General features: G+C 47.0%; 1 protein-coding gene across 6 annotated transcripts in view; it reads left to right on the plus strand.

The window, feature by feature from the left end:
* Window positions 1-3,165: 3,165 nt before the first annotated feature.
* IGSF9 (immunoglobulin superfamily member 9) overlaps window positions 3,166-20,316 on the plus strand; it is a 68,498-nt gene continuing 51,347 nt past the window's right edge. For 2 of the 6 annotated variants that reach the window (XM_083418725.1, XM_083418727.1), the window contains exons 1-3: window positions 9,953-10,263; window positions 17,119-17,491; window positions 19,992-20,183. In XM_083418725.1, coding sequence (XP_083274851.1) covers window positions 17,434-17,491; window positions 19,992-20,183 — 250 coding nt within the window. In that variant the 5' untranslated portion in view covers window positions 9,953-10,263; window positions 17,119-17,433. Of the gene's footprint in view, window positions 3,798-9,764; window positions 10,758-17,118; window positions 17,492-19,988; window positions 20,184-20,316 lie in introns of those variants that run through there. The other 4 variants (XM_083418724.1, XM_083418723.1, XM_083418722.1 and 1 more) reach the window with 4 other exon arrangements.

The raw sequence follows: 20,316 nt of genomic DNA on the forward strand, positions 1-20,316 counted from the left end.
GTGCATGCCTCCATCCAGGGCACACCTTTGCATTTCATTTACAATAAGGAAAATCATATGACTGTTTAGCATCCTGTATCTCTAAAGGGAAAATAGCACACCAAGCAAAGTTACTCCACCCTGAAGTGCTTTGGCCAGAAGCTACCAGAAGGGGGAGCTTGTGTGTTGCCTTTTTAGACAAAACATCGTCCCTAATTGGAACCTGTTTATTATTATTTTTAATAACCCCTGATTATTCTTCTCGTCTGCTTCACACATTCCTTACACAGGTGGGTGGAGGATAGGAGGAGGGGACACTGGAGAGGAAGGTTGAAGGGGCGGGTCAGGCTATCAAGGCCTACAAGTCACACTGGCTATGTTCTCCCTCCATTTGCTGGGAATCACAAGTGAGGAAAGTTGCCCTCAGGTCCTGCTTGCGGGCTTCCAAAATCCGTTGGAATTGATCGTGTCGGGTGATGCAGGACAAAGATTGTACTTTGCATGGCGCATCGTTAAACTGTGGAACCCTCTCCTGCAGGAGGCAGGGATGGTCAGCAATGTGGATGTCTTCAAAAGAGGCTTAGGCAAATTCACGAGGGACGCGGGTGGCACTGTGGTCTAAACCACAGAGCCTAGGGCCTGCCGATCAGAAAGTCGGCAGTTCGAATCCCCACGACGGGGTGAGCTCCCGTTCCTCGGTCCCTGCTCCTGCCAACCTAGCAGTTCGAAAGCACGTCAAAGTGCAAGTAGATAAATAGATACCGCTCTGGCGGGAGGGTAAATGGCGTTTCCGTGCACTGCTCTGGTTCGCCAGAAGTGGCTTAGTCATGCTGGCCACATGATCCGGAAGCTGTACGCCGGCTCCCTCGACCAATAAAGGGAGATGAGCGCCGCAACCCCAGAGTAGGTTACAACTGGACCTAATGGTTAGGGGTCCCTTTACCTTTACCTTTAGGCAAATTCACAGAGAAGGCAGCTATCAATGGCACAATGACTTGGGAAGGCAGCCTGTGGGGAGGAATAGCTCTGGGCCATTTCTCCTCTTCCTGCTGCTGCTGCTTTCTTCCAGAACATTCTCTCTCAGGTTTTCTGTCCTTTTAAACCCACAGAGACAGTGGAGGGGGGGGGGAAGGCTGGGCTGAAATTTCAGACCCCATTCCAGAAAGCTCACTCTGTGAAGCAAGGAGCTCTTCTCTCGCAGAAAAGTTTGTAGAACTCCCTCTGAGATGGTTACGCAACTGCTCCCGTGTTTTATAAGAGGTGCACCAGGCTGGCTTTTAACTTGGGTTGCGCGGGGGGGGGGGGGGGGACGCATGGGCACGGGAAAGTGATCCTGTGGGAATTTTTAAGACATGCCGTCTGAGCGCTTCATGCTCGTTCTCAGCACGATAGTAGGACACAAACAGTTGAGGCCGTAATATGCCCAATGAGGCCGTGAAGCTGGAGCCTCTGACACTGATTGGCTGAGCTCCTCTTACGTCACAGAAGGACAGAGCAGGCCTAAGTGTGTCTGGAGGCTATTGGCCCCACAGCTCTATTCCCAGAGAGGGGTGGTGACAGAGAAGGGCCTGGAAAATTAATGCAGGGAGCATTAGCAAATTCAGGGCTTTTTTTCAGCCGAAACTTGAGTTCCGGCAGCTCTCAGATGGGCCACCATTGCCATTATAAGTGAGTTCTGGCACCTCTTTTTCTATAAAAAAATAGCACCGAGCAACTTGAGAATAACCATGGGAGGAGAAAGAAGAAATAGCAATAGGGAGGGATCTGAGAGCATAAAGAGAAGGAGACGATGCAGAGGAACATAGAAGGGCCAAAAGGATAGCTAAGGAGGACTGAGTTTCTGAGGCTTGTGGAGTCCAGTCCCCCCTCCCCCCAATATCCCAACTTGCCTCTTTCATTAAATTTCAGTTATTTGCTTTTAAAAGTGTCCAGTCCTTTTTAAAAAAATGCAATAGAACAAAAAGGGTGCAGGCTGTTTGTATTAGGTTGCTCACTAACTTCATATTTTTTTAATTTCATAAAATATACCGCTTCATTGTTAAAAACCTCGGCACAGTTTGATTTTTCTTCTACTGTGTTTGATGTTTTAATTGGTTGGAAGCTGCCCAGAGTGGCTGGGCAACCCAATCAGATGGGCGGCATCATATTATTATTATTATTATTATTATTATTATTATTATTATTTAACTTGCCCCCATCTTCTGGTATTCCAGCCTTTGAGGACAAATGCACAGAGCTAACTGACAAGACCTAAGCCTTTACCTGGAAATGATTCCTGAACCTATTAAGGTACCTATTATATCTGTTTGCTTCTCATGCCTCCATAGGCCCACTCAATGAACAATTTCCAGCTATAGACATCTCAGGGGAAAACCGGGGTTGATTGGTTTCAAATATCTAGTCAATTTGTGGCGCTTTCAAGAACACAGGAAACTGCCTTATACTAAGGCAGACCAGTGGTCCATATAGCTCAGTATTTCCTACTCTGACTGGCAGCAGTGGCTTTTCAGGGTACCAGGCAGGAGTCTTATCCAGCCCCACCCAGAGATGCAGGGGATTCATTTGAGGACCTTCTTGACGCAAGCGAGATTCTCATGAGATGAAGGAGCAGGTTTATCTAAAGTAGACAAGCTTTATCTAAAGTTGGGCGCCATTTTGAATCGACTGGGCCTTCCGTAACTGCCCTGATTTTACCCACTGCTTTCAGAACTGGCATGAGGCTGCTAGCTTTTTAATTAAAAAAATACTTCTTAAACAAGTAAAGAAGAAACTTTACAAGATAACTGTGGGACTTTTGGGAGGGTTTCTCCAAATGATCTGGCTGGCTTTACAAATGGTTTCAGCAGCAACTGAGAATACCAGCAAGTCTGGAATCAGGTTCCTCTAACCACAGATGGTATCCCAGCGTGGCTTGGCCTTAGTGCTGCTCCACCTGCGCTGCCCCAGGGTCTCGGGCGTTGGGCTAGCTGGCTTGTCAAAGCGATCAACCAGCTGTCATCACTGTACACCTCTCGCTTTCAGTGAGCAAACGCAAACAGACAGGTAACTCTTGCCCACTAAAGAAACCTTCACAGAACTGGAAAGCTTTGCGTTGCCTCCCTTTCCCTTCTCTCCTGCCTCGCCTCGAGGCCCTGGGGGCCAGTTTTGCAAAAGTAGGCAAGTGACTTTGAGACCTGAGTTCCGATTCCGGAAGCCGTGGGAGCGGGAGGCGGCCTTGTGAATTCTGTGCCAACAAAAATAACTGTTGGGGGTCCAGACGGTTGCCCGCTCTACAGATAACGGCGACAGTTGCAGATTTGGGAGCTAAGGTGAAGTTCTGTTCAGCTGTTAAACCCACCTGATGCCCCACAAGCAAATCATTACCTCTCAGCCTAATTCCTTGCAGGGTTGTTGTGCATTTAAGCGGCTTCGAGGAAAGGGAATCTTTGCATGCATAGAGGTTAAATATGAACCAGAGCAAAACTCTGGGGCCCGTTTTGAGTGCTAGGTAGGGTTGCCAACAATGATTTCTACATTACTGGTTCCTGGATCGTACTGGGGCCATAGAAGTCATACTGGGCAAAGCCTGAATGCAATCTCACAGGACAAGGGCAGAGACAGAATGGAAACTTAAGACTCAGGAGAGAAGCAGGGCAGGTATGGGATGAGGGTGGAGCTTGATGGCTGAGGGGTGGAGCCAAAAAGATTTTGGCAGAAGGAAGGTGGAGTTGAAGTGGAACTTGATGACTATGGGGTAAAGCCAAAATGGAATAGGATGAAACAGGGTTTGTGCCAGGATTGGAGCCTGATGTGTTATGAGAGCCGCCTACGAGGATGAGGTAGGCCATAGGTGGAGCATAAGCATTTTTGGAAGCTCTCACACTCCCAAACTACTTATCTGGGAAAACATGGTTTATTGATGTGTACAGTGTTTATATACATGCAGAGATAAAGGTAAAAAAAATGAGGTTCCAGTGTCATGATTAAAATTAATCTTGTACTTTTAAACATTTTTTTAGTAAATTGGGAACCCTAATCAGCAGAAGGACTGACACCAACTTGTCTATTTGGCAACCTAGTAAGTTAATGTTTACTGGAGACATTTATGCTTATGGTATAGGCATAGTATAATGCTAAAACTGCCATGGGTGCCGGCACAAAATGGCTGCCATGGGGAGCAAAAAAAAAGAGAGAGAGAGAGATGCCAGTATTCTGCACTAGTGAGTCCTGTCACAAACAAGCCATATATTTACATGCACACACATAAGCTCCATACTGTAATGCATTTTTGTTCTTTCTTACTAGCATATACATTCACACACACTTTCCCCTAGTCCCGTATATGCATTTCTGTATACATTACTTGCCTGGAGAACTGAGTCGCAAAATCTGGAGAATTGCAAATTTCGAAGGATGGCTGTTTTTCAGTTCACTTATTGTTTCGGGACATGCTTTTAAATTTGAACTGGATCAAATTTCTTCCCCATCCCTATTTTGGGGGCAGAGCCAAGGCAAAAAAGCCAGCAGGTTTATGGGCAGAGGAGAGCCTGTCAGAACCCGGCAGACGGTGGCCATCTGATTTGCTATGTTTTCAGATGCTAATTACCGGCTACCTGCCATTTTGACAGCTCAGGCTTGTAAAAACGCCAGCTCTGGGAGCAACACACAGAAGGACCCAGAGAGAGAGAGAAAGAGATGAGACTTATTGCAAATGGGGCCGCTGTGGGGAGAGGAAGAGAGGCCGGCTCCACTCCGAACCACGAGATTCTTCTGCCAAACTGCAAGGGATTGATTGAGGCTGTTGTGGGAGATACATGAAAGCAGCTTAGCTGCAATATTATTTACTCTTAAACTCCTCTTACCTTTAGCCGTGTCCTCAGCAAGCTCACAGCTAAGAGGGTGTCTGGCAGAGGCTGTGTGACGTAGGCTTTTCCGCCCACTGCCAAAAGTTGGAGGGGCACTCACTGCCCAGAGCCTGGCCTTGAAACAGGGTCACTGCCTTTATGGACCAAAAGGAAGCCCCCTAGATCTCAGTCCAGTCATGAACCTGAGGGTATAAAAACACAGCGCTTACGCTGAGACCCACTGATTTGAATGGGAACCTACAGCAAAGAAACACTGCAGCCTTGGTCTGATTTTCTTGTTATTTAAATGTATTTATTTTTATTTATTTAACAAAATCCAGTGCGTTTTTCTGGAAGTACTTAAAGGTGCGCAGTATGGCATCTTTCCCCCCACCCCACAAAAATGTTAAAAGCGGCACTAACTGAAACAACTTCATATTGAGTACTACCACCTTTTTTCTTTCATTTCTTTTTTTTTAAAAAGCACTGATAAAATCTATATAGCGGTGGATCATAAGAGGAGCTCTAAGCGGTTTACAAAAATGCAAAAGGTTAAAATTATCAATAAAAAGCAGTTAAATACAGGTGTTGAAAAACAGTTAAAAGATTATTAAAATCATCAGAAGCTAAAAAGAGATGATGGTGTTGATATTTCTATGCCGCCCATCTGACTGGGTTGCATCTACGTTTCTGAACAGGCTTGCCTTAACAAAAATGTACTCCGGTAAGAGTACAGTGATTGTTCCTGCCTTCTGTCACTAGGCAAGGAGTTCCAAAGTGTAGATGCTGATTGATTTCTTACAAGCGCAGAAGGGGTATTATGGGGCCTCTGTAACAGCGCCAGTTCTGCCGATCGAAGCTGTCAAGTGGGTACATACAGGGCAAAGCAATCCCGCAAGTAAACTGATCCCAGGCTGTGACAGGCTTTATATGCTAATAGTAACTCCTTGAACTTGGCCTGGTAGCAAATCGCAAGCAGTGCAGATCAGGGAGCAGGGACATTATATGCCTAAGGAGCACAGCAGTTCATCCCTGGTAGGTCTTGCCTCATAAATCAGGTGCTGAGCCCCCGCCTCCCCACAGCCATCAAAGTCCCCTCTTCTCCAGGGCTCTTCCCAAGCAATCAGAGACTGCGCCTGTGTGAGGCCTGTCACTGCTCTGCCCCTTTCAGCCCTCTTCTGGTTCTGGAAGACAGGAGGGAGGGGTGCTTGTTATAGCAGGAGGCAAAGACACCCTCCTGACGTATCTCTGCCTCTTGGCCTCCCTCCTCCCTGGCTTCTGTTTCTGCCTCTGATTTTGGTCTTCTTTCTTCCAGAAACTACCCTGCTCACTAAGCTCTGTTACCACTTCAGCTTCTGACACCTCTTCCTCTTCTCTCTATAACCCCTAATCATTGTCCCACCACCACTCCCCAGGCTCTGAGCCTCTTCCCTTGGTGGCTCCCCAGTTGGTTCCTCCTACCATTCCTCTGTATCCAACTGGTCCCATTAGTTATGTCTTACCTTCATGACCTGAGGCAGGGTGCCACTTGAATTCCAGTTGCTGGTGAACCCCAGTGGGGTTGTCCCTGTGCCCTGCTTGTGGGCTCCCCAAGAGGCATCTGGTTGGACAGGGGAGGACACAGGACACTGGCCTAGGACTAGGTAGTCACCCAGCAGAGCTCGCCTGGGCAGAATGGCTTCCCCGTTCAGCCATGAAGCTCGTTGGGTTCCCATAAACCAGTAACATTCTCTGTCTCTCTGGACTCAGCTAGATTGGCAAAGGAAAAGCATTTTAGATGTGTAGTATGTGCTATACAGGACGCAGGTGGCACAGTGGGTTAAACCACAGAGCCTAGGACTTGCTGATCAGAAGGTTGGCGGTTCGAATCCCTGCAATGGGGTGAGCTCCCGTTGCTTGGTCCCTGCTCCTGCCAACCTAGCAGTTCGAAAGCACCTCAAAGTGCAAGTAGATAAATAGATACCGCTCCGGCGGGAAGGTAAACGGTGTTTCCATGCGCTGCTCTGGTTCGCCAGAAGCGGCTTAGTCATGCTGGCCACATGACTCGGAAGCTGTACGCCGGCTACCTCGGCCAATAAAGCGAGATGAGCGCCGCAACCGCAGATTCGGCCACGACTGGACCTAATGGTCAGGGGTCCCATTACCTTTATATGCTATACAACACTGTGACACCAGATGGCACTGTGGAGTCCTGTCTTTCCCTACCGGATTTCCCTGTACCGTATGAGTTTACAACGCGTTTAACTGAATCGCTTATTTGACGTGCCTGGATCCAGCCTTCCTCTCTCTTTCTGCCAGCCCCTCCTCCCTTGCAGCATTGTTGTTGTCACGAGGACGAAGCCGCTAATCATTGGAGGACAGGCAGAGTGAAGCTATAGTACAAAAATGCGGCTGAATATACAGCAATATTCATGGTTAAAAGAGAGGTAGAGCATCTGCATTGCATGTAGAATGTCACTGGTTTAATCCCCTGCATCTATCAATGGGACTGGAAAAGCATGGAGAGCCACTTCCGGTCTGTGTAGACCAGGGGTTCCCAAACCGTAGCCTGCAGACCACCAGAAGTTTGGGAGTTTCATGGAGCTGGTCCATGGCATGTCTGTGGGTTTGTGGCTGAAAGCAGGAGATGGCATGTGCCTCCTGTTGAATTTTAATTGTATGCTTATTGCTTATTTCATTTCCTATATTGCATCACAATTTGAATTCATAAAATCATAGAACTGCAGAGTTGGAAGGGATCCTGGGGCTCATCTAGTCCAACCCCCTGCAACGCAGGAACCTTTTGTCCAACGCGGGGCTCAAACCCACGACCCTGAGCTTAAGAGTCTCATGCTTCTGCCGACTGAGCCATCCCTATGCAATTTGAATCCTATACAATAAAATACAGTATATAACAAATAAAAGAAGCCCCAGCACAGCACATTACAATTCTTTGCTGAGGATTTTGGTGGCTCACTCACTTATTATTATTTTTGCTTTCTGTTGTAAAACAGAAAGCAAAAAACAATAATAACTGAGTGAGCCACCAAAATCCTCAGCAACTTTCAAGTGACCCCACAGGTGTGTAAAAATAAAAATAAAGGTTGGGAACCTCTGGTGTTTGATGATATTGAGAGAGATGCACCCTGGGGTCTGATTTGGTAAAATGCAGGTTCCTAGAGCAGCTCCTACTTGTGAAGGCTTAGAGGGGCTGGGTGAATGGAATTTGAGCCTTGTCCCAACGCATTCCTTGGCCGGGAAATATATTTTAAAACTTTGACAAAATAAAGGGGGGGCGGCTTGGATGGATTTGAGCCCAGACAGGTATTTCCAGCTCAGCCGCCGCAGCGCGAGATCAGATGTCTCCTGTGCCCAGACCAGGATTAGATTAAAGGGAACTTCAAACAATATCTCTTGTTTCAGCCCCTCTGAGGTAGTGATTAGAGAGAGGAAAATAATCCCTCCGTCACACACCTGCTGCCTTGCCTGGCTCTGATGTGTGTGCAGTCACAGTGGTGTGTGCTTTGTGCCCAGGGGGAAGTGGAGAATGGAAGGGGAGTTTGGGTTTGAGTGGCAATTTAGAAGCTGCAGCGAGAGACTGGGCTCCCCACTGCGGCGTGTTGAGTCACATTTGATCATGCACCTGTGCATCTCAGAGCCTGTCCAAAAAGCATCAGGAAAGTAGAATGTGTCTTGGATTTACTTGGAGGGGTTCCTGCTCTTCTGAGCTCCCTGGAACTCTCCGTAATGCCCTTTTTGTTGTGCATTGATGATTATTTGTGCTCATGACGTTATCAGGGCAGTTACACTATTTGCGCCTGCAAATGTTTCATGGGGGGCATGCTGCGCCATTTCCAGTCAGTGCATGCCTTGCAACTCCCTGCTGAAATCCTGTAATATTTCATAGCACAACTATTCAGGTTTAAGTTTTTATTATGCTGTGCCCCTCCGGACAGCAATAACAGAGAAGCACTGCAGAGCAGCTAATAACGTGGAATGACGAGGGGACAGCGCAGTAGAAATCCGCCACCAGTACACTATTATCGTCTCAATGACAGGTTGCTGAATACACATGAATGCAGAATGAAAAGGACACCTGGAGGGTTTGGGATTGGACTTTGCATAGCCAAACCAGCTGTTCAGGGAGTTCATTCATCTTAAAACATTTATACACTGCTCAATAAAAATATTTAAGTAGTGTACAAAAAACGAAACAATCAAACTTCTGTTGTCTATGCTCCGGTAGGTAGCTTCTAGGTTAGATTACTGCAATGCATTATGTGTGGGACTGCCTTTAAAGGTGACTTGGTGCAGAATTCGGTGGCCAAGTTGCTGTTTTCAGGCCCAATTCAAAGTGCTGGTTTTGACCTATAAAGCTTTAAATGGCTCAGGACCGTAACACCTCATGGTGTGCCTCTCCCTATATGAAACGACCCGGACCCTGTAATCATCATCTGACGCCAGGCAAAAATATTTCTTTTTCACAAGGTCTTTGGATCTTAATTACCCATGGATAGAATGTTTTAATCCTGCCTTTGAAAAATAGGATTTTATTCGTTTTTTTCCTTTTCAATGTATGTGTTTCTTTGTTTGTGTGTCATGTTGAGTTACCTTGGTTAAAAAGCAACCACTAAATGCAATAAATATATTATAAAACAGAATGGAGAGACAACATAAAAACCAGTAAAACAGCATTATCAAAACAGATTTAGAAAGACAGGTGGGGCCCCTTTGGCTCTGAGGGTGGGGGGCAATCATTTGTAAAATGGGGAGGGAAGAGAGATCACCATCCATTGCAACAGGCTCATCAGCCCATTCCACTAGGAGGCACTCCGCATCAATAGAGGAGCCCTTGGCCCACGGAGGGGTGAACTACATCTCCCACAAGCCTTTGCAAACGAAACGGACATTGATGGCTATAAATCCACACATAGCCTCGCCCGCCCCCTCTCAAGTCCTGCCTTTCCGCTTTTCTGATTAGTGAGTTTGGAAGGCGCAAGAGGCGTTTCTGGGCGCGGGATTGGCTGTTCCTGTGGCAACAAAGCGGCTTGGGGAAGGGAGGGGGCTGCGGACCCGCCCCTCCATTGTGCTGCGAGTTTTTCTTGCCGAAAGCTTGGCTGGGGGAGTTAAAGAGAAGTGAGTTGAGATCGGAGCGCTTATACCCCTTATTTTGCGCTTGAGGGGAATCCGTCTTGCAAGGCGGGTGGAGGGATGCGAGAACACTGAAAGGGGGAAATACTTAAAATTTTGATCGCAGGGAAAAAGAGGGTATTCCGAAATTTAAAGAGGCGCGCGCACATCCCCTCTCCAAGCGCCGATCCTGCGCGCAATGTTTGCGCCCAAGCGGTGAGAGCTGCCTGGGAGCGCCGCGGCTTGCTGGCTGGGGACTTGTTGATGGAGCCGGCTGCCGGAGCTCAGAGGCTGGCCGGGACGGAAAAGCCCTTCCTGGGAGGGGGCACAGCCAAGCGGCGCCAGTGCGCAGGTAAAAAAAAACAAACCCTCTGTGCGTCGGAGACAGGAGGGCGCTGGGGTCCCTCGCCTTGAGCCCGGATCTAATAATGCGTGCGCTTTTTCCCTAGTCTCGAGAGGCTGCGGAATTGGTAGGAGCCGAAGCTTTTGTGGCGAATGAGCCCCCAACTGTTCTGAAGAGAGTTTGGGGGTTTGGTGGGTCGGCGATCCTCCTCTTGCTTCCCCCTCCCAACTCCAGCGGGGCCGGGTAGGGGGCTGGGGAGGCGGATCCAGGAGAGCCAGGACTGGGTTGTCTCCCCAGAGGGAGGGGAGTCTGGAACAGCAGTTGGGACCTGCACCGCCGCCGCCGCCGCCGCGCGCATAGGGGGAGAGGTCTGCCCATCCACAGAATCGCGGTTTTCCATGTCCAGCTTTGAAGCGAGAGGGAAGAGAAGTCTAGTGGTTTGCGGTGGAGAGTTGGAAACAGCCTCGGGGGATCTGCTCGGAGGAGACGCTTGTCGCTAGGAAGTAAGAGCCTCCGCTTCCATCTCCGGGAGAAGAACTGGGTGGTCTTGGAGAGCCGAGAGTCTGTTCTAGAGCAGGGGGGAAGAATCCGTTTCAGCCCAAGGGCCACCTTCCCTTCCAGACACTCTTTCCTGGGCCACATGCATGTGATCGGCCTCCAAGTGGGCAGAAACAGTGAAGGCACGGTTTCCTTTTGTGCAGAGGGTTTGAGTTCAGGGGCAAATTCCACCCAGGTGGAAACAGAGCAGGACCAGGATGCGATGTTGGCCTGGGAGAGTCTCAAGGGCCAGGCAGGTCTGGAGGGACATATTTGGCCCCTGGGTTTGATACTCACCATCTGTGGCCTGGAAGGATTCTCAGGGTGCCTGGGTTCCCCTCCCAGCTTGAAGAGGTGGGGGCTGAGCAGGCAGGACTCCTGGGTTTTTCACACCCAGGAACAAGGCAGTGTGGAAGTCTTGTGTCTTTGAGCTGGAAACTCCTGGGGTGGGGGATCAAAGTGTGTAAAGCCAAATATGGAGGTTTTCTAACTTATGAGACTGTGACCGACTGCAGGTCCCAGGCTTCAACATAAAGACGGTTCGTTTCAACAACACCCCCTCCCCTTTGTTTAAAACATCCAGCCTGGTGGACAGTTTTTGGAGTGCTTTGAAAGCTTTGGAACCTTTGGAAGTGAATCCGAAAGGTGGCGCCTGGCTGTGGATTCAAATTAATACAAAATATCCCAAGGCGCTTTATTGCGTTTACACTGGATCATCGTGAGCATATATCCCAGATGCAGCACTGGCTGTTTGTTCCAGCGCTTCCCCCAGAAATTTATTGGGGGTGGAAATGGAAACCGATCTCCCTTTGCAGTTGGGGGCTCAGGCTGGAGGAAGGCTGTTTGAACAATTCAGCAAGAGAGGGGGATTTGGCAAATGGGAGCTTGGCCCACATAATATCACAATCAATACCGATTATCATCAGTAATAACTATTTTAGCACTTTACCTCACGCAAAAGCACAGTATCCTTCCTCTCCCTGGCTGTTTTCCTTGTGGAGCTGAGAGGAGTTCTTATTTTACTTTGAAAAGTGGAAATCTATTCATTAGAAGCAGCAAGGCTGCCGGTGTGTTTGGTTGAAGCAGAGCACGGTGGTGATATTTTGTATAGAGGGGTCTTCCAAAGTGGAGGTGTGATGAGTTGGATTTTCTCACCTGGAATTGGGGTGCAATCTGTAGGAGGTTTTGCTACTCTTGGTTTGCTATTCTCATAAATAACAGGAGCCAGAAACTTTTCCCTAGAAGACAGAGTAACTGAGCAACTCTAATTTTGTCATAAGTGTATTAGCAGGCTCCTCTTTCCAGAAAATTGCTTCTTCCTCTCTCTAATTCCCCTGCTTTTAAATGTAGGTTGGCCATTTGTCGGAACAGAATCCTGAACTAGATGGGCCTTTTGGCCTGATCCAGCCACCATGCATAAAAGCTTTCTGAGATTGCCTTTCCATGCATCCCTGTCCAGTCCTGATTATTTGCTGGAGGAGGGGGAAATTGCACTGTGTTCCTTTTTGTGTTCATTTAAAACATTTGTACCCAAGCTTCCCTTAAAGTCAAAGTAGCTAACGAAACAATATAAAATGCACTCCAAAAAAAAATCAGCCGAAAGCTCTGGAGCGGGCGAGCGGCTTTCAGCACACCAGGGTGGTGAACTGCAGCTCTTTCTAATAGCGAACTCTGTGGTGGGCGGCAGGATAGTAACCAAAGCAGTGTCACCAAGAAACAAGATGGAGGAACATCAGGATAAGGGAGAAACTAGGGTTGTCATATTTCAAACAGAAAAGTTGTTGAGCTCTTCTTTTTTTGCCAAAGGTGTTGGGCTAGATCGCTGAAAATATGCCATTTTTGAAAGAAAGAAAAAACCTGCAAAAAGGGCACTGCCAACATGGGCTGCCATACGCTCGGATTTTCCCTGACATTGGCCCGATTTCTGCCCAGATACATCCGGGAAAATCCAGGTGTATGGCAGCCCAGGAGAAACCAAAAATTTGTAGACCAGCACCGACAACAAAATCAGGGTGTGGAGAATAAGGGGTAGAACTCCTACCCCCAACCCGTCCAGTCTTTGTGGGAGTGGTTGTTATGGCTGTATGGTTAGGTTGCTTAATTAATTGGCTTTAAAAAAATTGATCAGCTGTAATAATGCCCTCAGTTAGTTGGGCAGCCAATTATTATTATTTTTGCATGCTGGTGTGGTTGGAGTGACAGTCAAGGATGAGAATAGCAGAAATCGTACTCAACTTTGGCCAAAAGGCTGCAGAAACTTCACCACACACAGTGAAGCCTATCTTTAATATTATCCTGAATGTCTGGAGAGGCATTGGCCTGTCAAGTAGTTAAGAGTCTCTAAGGGAGACCTAAGTTCTGATTCTCCAATTGGCCAAGAAACTTATGTGGTGACCCTGGGCTATTCACTTTGTCCCAGCTTGTCCTACCCTACAGGGGTATTGTGAAGATGAAGTGTGGTGCCTTGAACTCTGCTGCTTGAGTCTTGCTTGAAGGTTTCCCACAGGCATCTAGGTGACCTCTATGAGAACAAAATGCTGGACTAGATGAGCCATTGGCCTGATCCAGCAGGCTCTTCTCATGTTCATTGGAGGAAATGTTAAATATTTTAAAAAGAAATATACTTACTAAAACTGCAGACAGCAGGAACCATCTTAGAAGACGTATTCTTTCCTGTTTGAGAGCAAGAATACCAAATGCCTCTTTTAAGACCTGCTGCAACATAGGTGCGCATTGTTTTTAGAAAATGTATGCCTCCCCCAACCCAAGATGGATTTTTCTCGTATAAAAGTGTGTGCAGGTTCAGTAAATTGATAGACTCGAAAGTGAAATTGCACAAACAGTAGCCTCGCATGTCTGCTGTAGTGCAGTCATGTACAGGCTCTTGCCTCGAGGCGCTTACAGTCTAAACTTCATCAGTGTGGTGAGAAGGAATGTGCAGGAGAAAAGAGGAATTCTGCAACCTGTGTAAATCATGAAAATTGGCATGCATCCTGTTAGTTCGCATAAATTCATTTCTGCTTCAGTAATCATGGGGAACGGCAGTGAGCTACAGGCACAGAAGTGTCAACCCTGGTCATTGATCGTCTGGTTAGAAAGCGAGAAACAAAACAAACTGATGCCTAGATAATTTTATGTGTGTATGTTTCACATGGCCTCTTTTAAAGACCACAAAGGCTTGTGTCCTGGTGCCCTGCTTTAGGCAGAGTAGAAAGAGACACGTTACCCCTACCTAAGAATTTACAATGTATTGCCCACATAATTTGAAGCCAATTTTGAGCCCATGAGGACTAGAAACTTGCTTTCGTTTTAAAGAGAGTGGGGCGGGATGCACTAAGATTTGCAGGATGTTGTAAACTCTTCCAAAGGTGAGTATAGACACACTTGATGAGGAACTGTAACCTTTCTGGGATGCTAGGATAAAGACCCTGACCCACTAATATTGAGCAAGGATTGGCAAGCTGAGTGTTAGGTGTGGGTTAAAGGCATAGCTGTCAACTTTCAGATTTGAAAATAGGGGATCAGCAGCCTCACCTGGACAGCAGCGGGAAACGGCACTGGAATAAGGGAATTTCCCACAAAAAAGGGAAGGTTGACAGCTATGGTTAAAGGGAAGAGGAGCTGAGCTTTACAGCACCTGTTCTGCCTGCGGAACTGTAGTCCACAGTAGCAACAAGGGACCATGGTGCCAGTGTACCAGCTGAATGCCGGGGCAGAGAGCGGATATCCCAAAGCATAATTTTGGTTTGTCTGTAATTAATAATATGTGTTTATATTCCACTTTTCCAGTTCAATTCCTCTATGATGTGTGTTCAGCCAGTGTTTGAAATTTGCCAGGCGCATTTTGCACCGGGCTATCAGCCACTTGCGACCAAGTGAAGATGCCCAGGCGCCAGGATGGCACCGGGTGTCTCCACCATCTCGCAGTGCATGCCTGGGGATCCTTGGATCTTGACTGTTTTCACACGCTAATGCCCCATCCTGTAGAATTCTATCTGTTATATTTTATTTGCGCAATCAGGATGAATTTCAGGAACCAAAGATTCATATTGAAAAATAGGACTTTTGAGCCACCTGGCCAAAAAACGGGCAACTAGGCATTCCATTTTGGCGAATAAAACCTGGTTTAAGGAGCCATTTGGTGCCTAGCTTATATATCTGAGTTTCCAACACAGTGTGCAGCCATTAACACAGCTTAAGAAAACATTCAGTTCACACGAAAAGGACAGGGCATGGCATATGGCCAGTGAGGGGTATGGCCTGGGGGTCCCAAGGGCCGAGCAGAGAGGCCTGGAGGGCCACATTTGGCTTTTGAGGTTGCTCTACCCTGATATAGGAAAAGGCACCTCTGTTTTGCCCCCACAACATGAGGGAAGCCATGGCTGTTAAAGTGGTACAATAGAACTTTAAGCGTGTTGGTGTGAATGAGGCCTAGTTTTCTGGAACTGCCCCAGCCATGGCATTCTTAAGCCCAACCACCAACAAAAATAAACCGATCTCCAAGACACTTTGTGCAGCAAAATAAATATCTTTTTTTTGGGGGGGGGGGGAATTCCGCCTCCTTTGTGAGCTGGCATTTGTACACTTCCAGGGCCCCATCCTCCCAATTTAACCTGAATTGGCCTGCATGCCTTCAGTTTCGAGCCAATGCTTTTTAAAATAAAAATCAAATCGCAGCCTTCCCCAGAGCCCATCCATCAGCGAGTTTTGCACAGATCGTATCAGAAAGCGCGAAGTGGGCCAAACAACTCTTGAGCCTGTGTGAGTCGGAGTCTGCCTGGAGTTACTTGCTGGCCAAGACGTGTGTGTTTTTAATTTAGAAGAGTTGCGAAGATTTGAAACGACAAGAGGAGGAGAGAGAATATTAGGGAGAGCGGGGAATGAAAGGCACACCCGTTATCTCCCCTCCCCAGGGTGTTTTAAATGCAGAAATAGATATGGGTGGGCTTTGGGCAGAATCTATAAAATTCTGTCTATTGGGAAGGTGGAAAGCAGAGGTTCCTTATGAGCAAGGTTGGGGAAGGCAAATTACCTCTAGACCTCACTTTCCCCCCCAAAGGCAGAAGAGAGAGAGATGAGGCTAAGGAGATGGAGAGAGGAAAGGTAATGAGGGCTGAGGAAGGGACGGAGGTAGAATAGGAGATTTTTGCAGAGTTGAATCTGTCAGTCCATCAGCTTTCTTGCTTCTGTAAAAGGGAACAGGAAACTCTTTCTATGCCCAAGGACCATGTTACCTTCTGGGCAACCTTCAAAAGTCCCTGTGACTGGTGAACAGGGAAATTACCTGTGAATTTTACCTTTGCACACAGTAGGCTAGTTTCTATACACAGTGACACACCCTTCTGTATCCCCCTTTACAATCTAAGCTATTTCAAGGGCTCGGGGAACGAGAGTCATTCATTTCTTAAAATTATTATTATTAAATTTTCTGTTTTACAATTTCAAATGCTCATATTGCATCCTTAAGATATCAATGCCTTCCCTTCTCTTTCCATGATTCATTTTACAGATCTTAAATCCCTGCATATTTTGCAAAAACTATACCAGTCAGTATTCCATTATTGCATCCATCCAAACCTATTTACACTGTCAAATTTATCTTAATGCTGCCAGCGTTTTCAGCTGTACACAATTATTTACCATATATTCAATAAGTGTTTTCCAGCCTCCTTTAACATTCTATACGTTAAGTCTGCAAGTTGTGCATATTCTGTCAACTTAAGTTGCCATCCTTCTTTGGTTGGGACATTGCTTGTTTTCCATTTTGGGGCTAACAAAACACGGGCCGCAGTAGAGACAGGCTTGTTCTCTGTTGCTGGTATTGGAGCCCATGAACTGGAATTGCAGAAGAGTAGATTTCGGTTAGGCATAATGTCTGGTCCATAAGAGCAGATTCACAAGAACGAGTAAGAACAAGATTGAGGAGCCTATGGCCCTCCGGATGTGGTTGGGAGACCCTCATTTTTTGATTTCCAGGTATCTCTTGAAGACATTTATTATTTTCATGTTTCTTCCACTCCTTATTTTAATCCCCACAGCGACCCTGTGAGGTAGGTTAGGCTGAGAGACCATGACTGGCCCAAGGTGAGTTTCACGGCCGAGTGGGGATTTGATGGAATAAAATGAAACCCCTTTTATTTTATTTTTTATCAGCCAGTCATAACTTTTTGTACCACTTTGTGGCATTTTGTATGCTATTGTATGTATCGATGTGTGCCGCAGTACTGTATTGCATGAATACTTCAGCTAAATAGCCTTTTATTATGTACGGATAAACAAAGATAAATCTGAATTAATTTCTCCTTTCTGGATCTTTTGCTCCCACAGGGTTTGGTCTATGCTGAGGTGCAGATTTCGACAGAAAGCTCTGAAGTCTTGAGACTTCCTCGCTAGAGTGGCAGAAACCGGTGCTGCTCCAAAGGGCATTGTGGGGATGAGAAACGGCGTACGGGCTGCAAGGCTCCATCACCAGGTTCCCTGGGGATCGTCCGATGGTGTCTCCTGAGCTGCAAGGGGCAGCCTGACCCTCTGTTCTCCCACCTCCTTCCTCAAGCGTGCAGCTGGTCAGCTTGCCGGCTCGGTGTTTCGGCAAGTGGGCAGTTTTGGCGGTGCTGCGAGGTGTCTGGTGGGGGCAGCTGTGCTATGAATTGGCGTTTATGGATTGTCCGCCTTGCCCTGGTCTGCAGCAGCTTCGCTGAAGGTGGGCAAAAGTTTTTCATTGGTCTCTCTTTTGGAGGACGATGCTGACAGTGCGCTTAGTCTTTCCAATAGGCTATGAAGGGCCGCTGACCCTGGGGAAATGTCATTTGGGGGGCCCTCTGCAGTTGGTGGTGGGTGGAGCCAAAGCCCAAAGTGGGTGGAATTGGTGACTGAAGACTGTATTGCCCAGAGGTGAAGCACCTCTGGCCCACGGCCCTCTAGATCTCTCTGTCTGGCCCTTGGAAATCTCTCCAGGCTGCGTTTATCCCCTAGGCCTAAGGTTCCCCATTCCTTAAATAAATCTTTTGGGGGTTTGTTTTGTTTTGGGGTTTTTCATTTTTTGTTTATTTCCTTGAAGACCACCAAAAATACATTATGAAAACCTATGTTCCCTTACTTGCACCACAACTTACAACAGTATAAGGTATATAAAACACATTCTTATTAAGTGAGGTGCAAGTTAATATAACCCTATGGAACTGGTCTTTGTAAGCTTAGGGACTAGAAACTTGGTTTTCATTATTTGTTTTATTCTGCCATGGAATCATTGCACACAGGCATCTTTGAATCATCCATTGTTTGCTTATAATGGGAACGTTAGGAGCCAAAAGAATTGGCAACCAGGCTGCATTTGTCAGTAGAAGGAGTCTACGAATGTAACTTTCTTGCAGACTCAAGTCTACATAGCCAGCCAAGTGTGTGGCACTCCTGTTTTCCCTGGGATTTCTGCAACTTAACTTTCCGCCTGTTGATTTCCCTCTGCTCAATTAAGAAGCTGCCTTTTTGCTTCCAGATGCCTTTCCATGCGGCAGTAATTCACAAATTAGTGTGGCCAACTTGCTTCCCAGCCCCGTGATAGGTTGGCTTTTAGCAGGTGAAGCTTTGCTGCACTTTTTTGGCAATAGAGCCAAATGAATGAGGGAAAGCGCAAAGAGCATAGCATTAGGGGCTGCAGATGGAGCCCATCATGCAGAAAATCCGGCTCTGCCTGCTAGTTGAAGGGACCAGAAAGACCACAACATCCCTGATCAGTGGGACTGTGACCCCCGGTACAGGTTATATAAGCCTTGACCAAAGATGTCACCAATGAAGGCAGGGTTGCAGGTGTAGCACAGTCCAAACAAGCCAGGTTCAAGTGTGGAGAATCAGTCTTGGTCCCACCGTGAGCCAGAGCCAAAACCAGGCAGAAGCCCAACCTTAGTCTCAGGCAAATTATAGCACAAAAAATTGGAATCCAGAGCTGAGAGCCAGAGACTTTTCTTGTTCACAGCAACTAGATGTCTTGAGGGAGGTCTTAAACCACAGAATTGTAGAATTTGAAGGAACCTAATCCAACCCCTGCAGTGCAAGAATCTCAACTAAAGCATCCATGACAGATGGCCATCCAACCTCAGCTTAAAAACTTCCAAGGAAGGAGAGTCCACAACCTACCAAGGGAGTTGGTTCCACTGTTGTGAACAGCTCTTCCTGTCAGAAAGTTCTTCCTTATGCTTTGTCAGAATCTCTTTTCTTGTCATTTGAATCCATTGGATCAAGTCCTACCCTTTAGAGCAGGAGAAAACAAGTGTGCTCCATCTTCCATGCGACAGCCCTTTAGATATTTGATGATAGCTGTTATATCTTCTCTCAGTCTCTCCTTCAACCGTTCCTCATAAGGCTTGGTTTCCATATTCTTGCCTCCTAAACCATACTCTAACCCCAGCTGCTAGCTGTGGTGGAGTAGTGGGGATTGCTTACTCACAGATAAGCCTCTTACTCACAAGTAGACCAATGACTGTCAGTCTGTGGGTGCACAGTGTGCTGTCACGCTTTGGCCTGGACTCAAACCTGTTGCTCTTGAGGACTGAGGGGGGCTGCCCCATCTCTTCCTCCTCCTCATGACAGTTCCAGGTATCAAGCCAGAGAGCCCCTCAAGGGGATCTTCAGCATTGGATTCAGGGGTGCCTGGTACCAGGTCAGGGCTAGGTGGGACAATATTCTCTCAAAACTACACAATGCGTGAGAGGCTGTTTGGTGTTCTTGTTCAGTTCTTTTTCACACTGTTTCAGCCTCACCTACACTGAACATGTAAACTTTTAATTGAATACTAGAATTGAACTCCCGGCCCCATCCGAACAGAGGAAAAGTGCAAAGAGTTCCTCTTTAACCAAGTGTGGTGTTGGCTTATATAGGTGATTTCTCCCCTATTGCCTCTCTTTTTCCCTTTTCGATGTGGCAGCCATTTTGTGTGTGCGAAACCCCTTTTGGCAGCCATTTTGTGACAGCAGTTACTCAAAAATCCAGGTGTGCCTACGGGCCCCCAAAGGCATGCCAGCCTCTGGACTAGAATTTTTAAAACTTTTGGAAGCCTTTTTTCAAGGCTGCACGGAAAGCCTTTGTTTGCCTTTTTGGTAAACCACTTTGAGGGTTTCCCCTCCCCCCTACAATCAAGTGGTATATAAATTCCATGGAATAAATAGAAAAAATAAAATAAAATGTGCTTCTGACTTTACCACTAGCAGGTACCCGTGAAGCAGAGCCCCGTGCTGTGATTGGCCGGACGGGAGAGAGCGCCATTTTGGGCTGCGACCTACTGAAGCCAGACGAAGCGACTCCTCCCCTCTATGTTATTGAGTGGGTGCGTTTTGGCTTCCTCCTCCCCATCTTTATCAAATTCGGCCTCTATTCCCCACGTGTGGATCCGGAGTACGTAGGTGAGTCGGCTTCATTGCCTACCCTTCCTTTTATTATTATTGATTATTAACTTTATACGCCACTTACATGACAAAATGGCTTCTAAGGGGTTTACAGGTGAAAAAAATCAATTATACAAGCCATACATTAATT

This window comes from Podarcis tiliguerta (genome assembly GCF_965153285.1).
Source record: "Podarcis tiliguerta genome assembly, chromosome: 16".
NCBI lineage: Eukaryota > Metazoa > Chordata > Lepidosauria > Squamata > Lacertidae > Podarcis > Podarcis tiliguerta.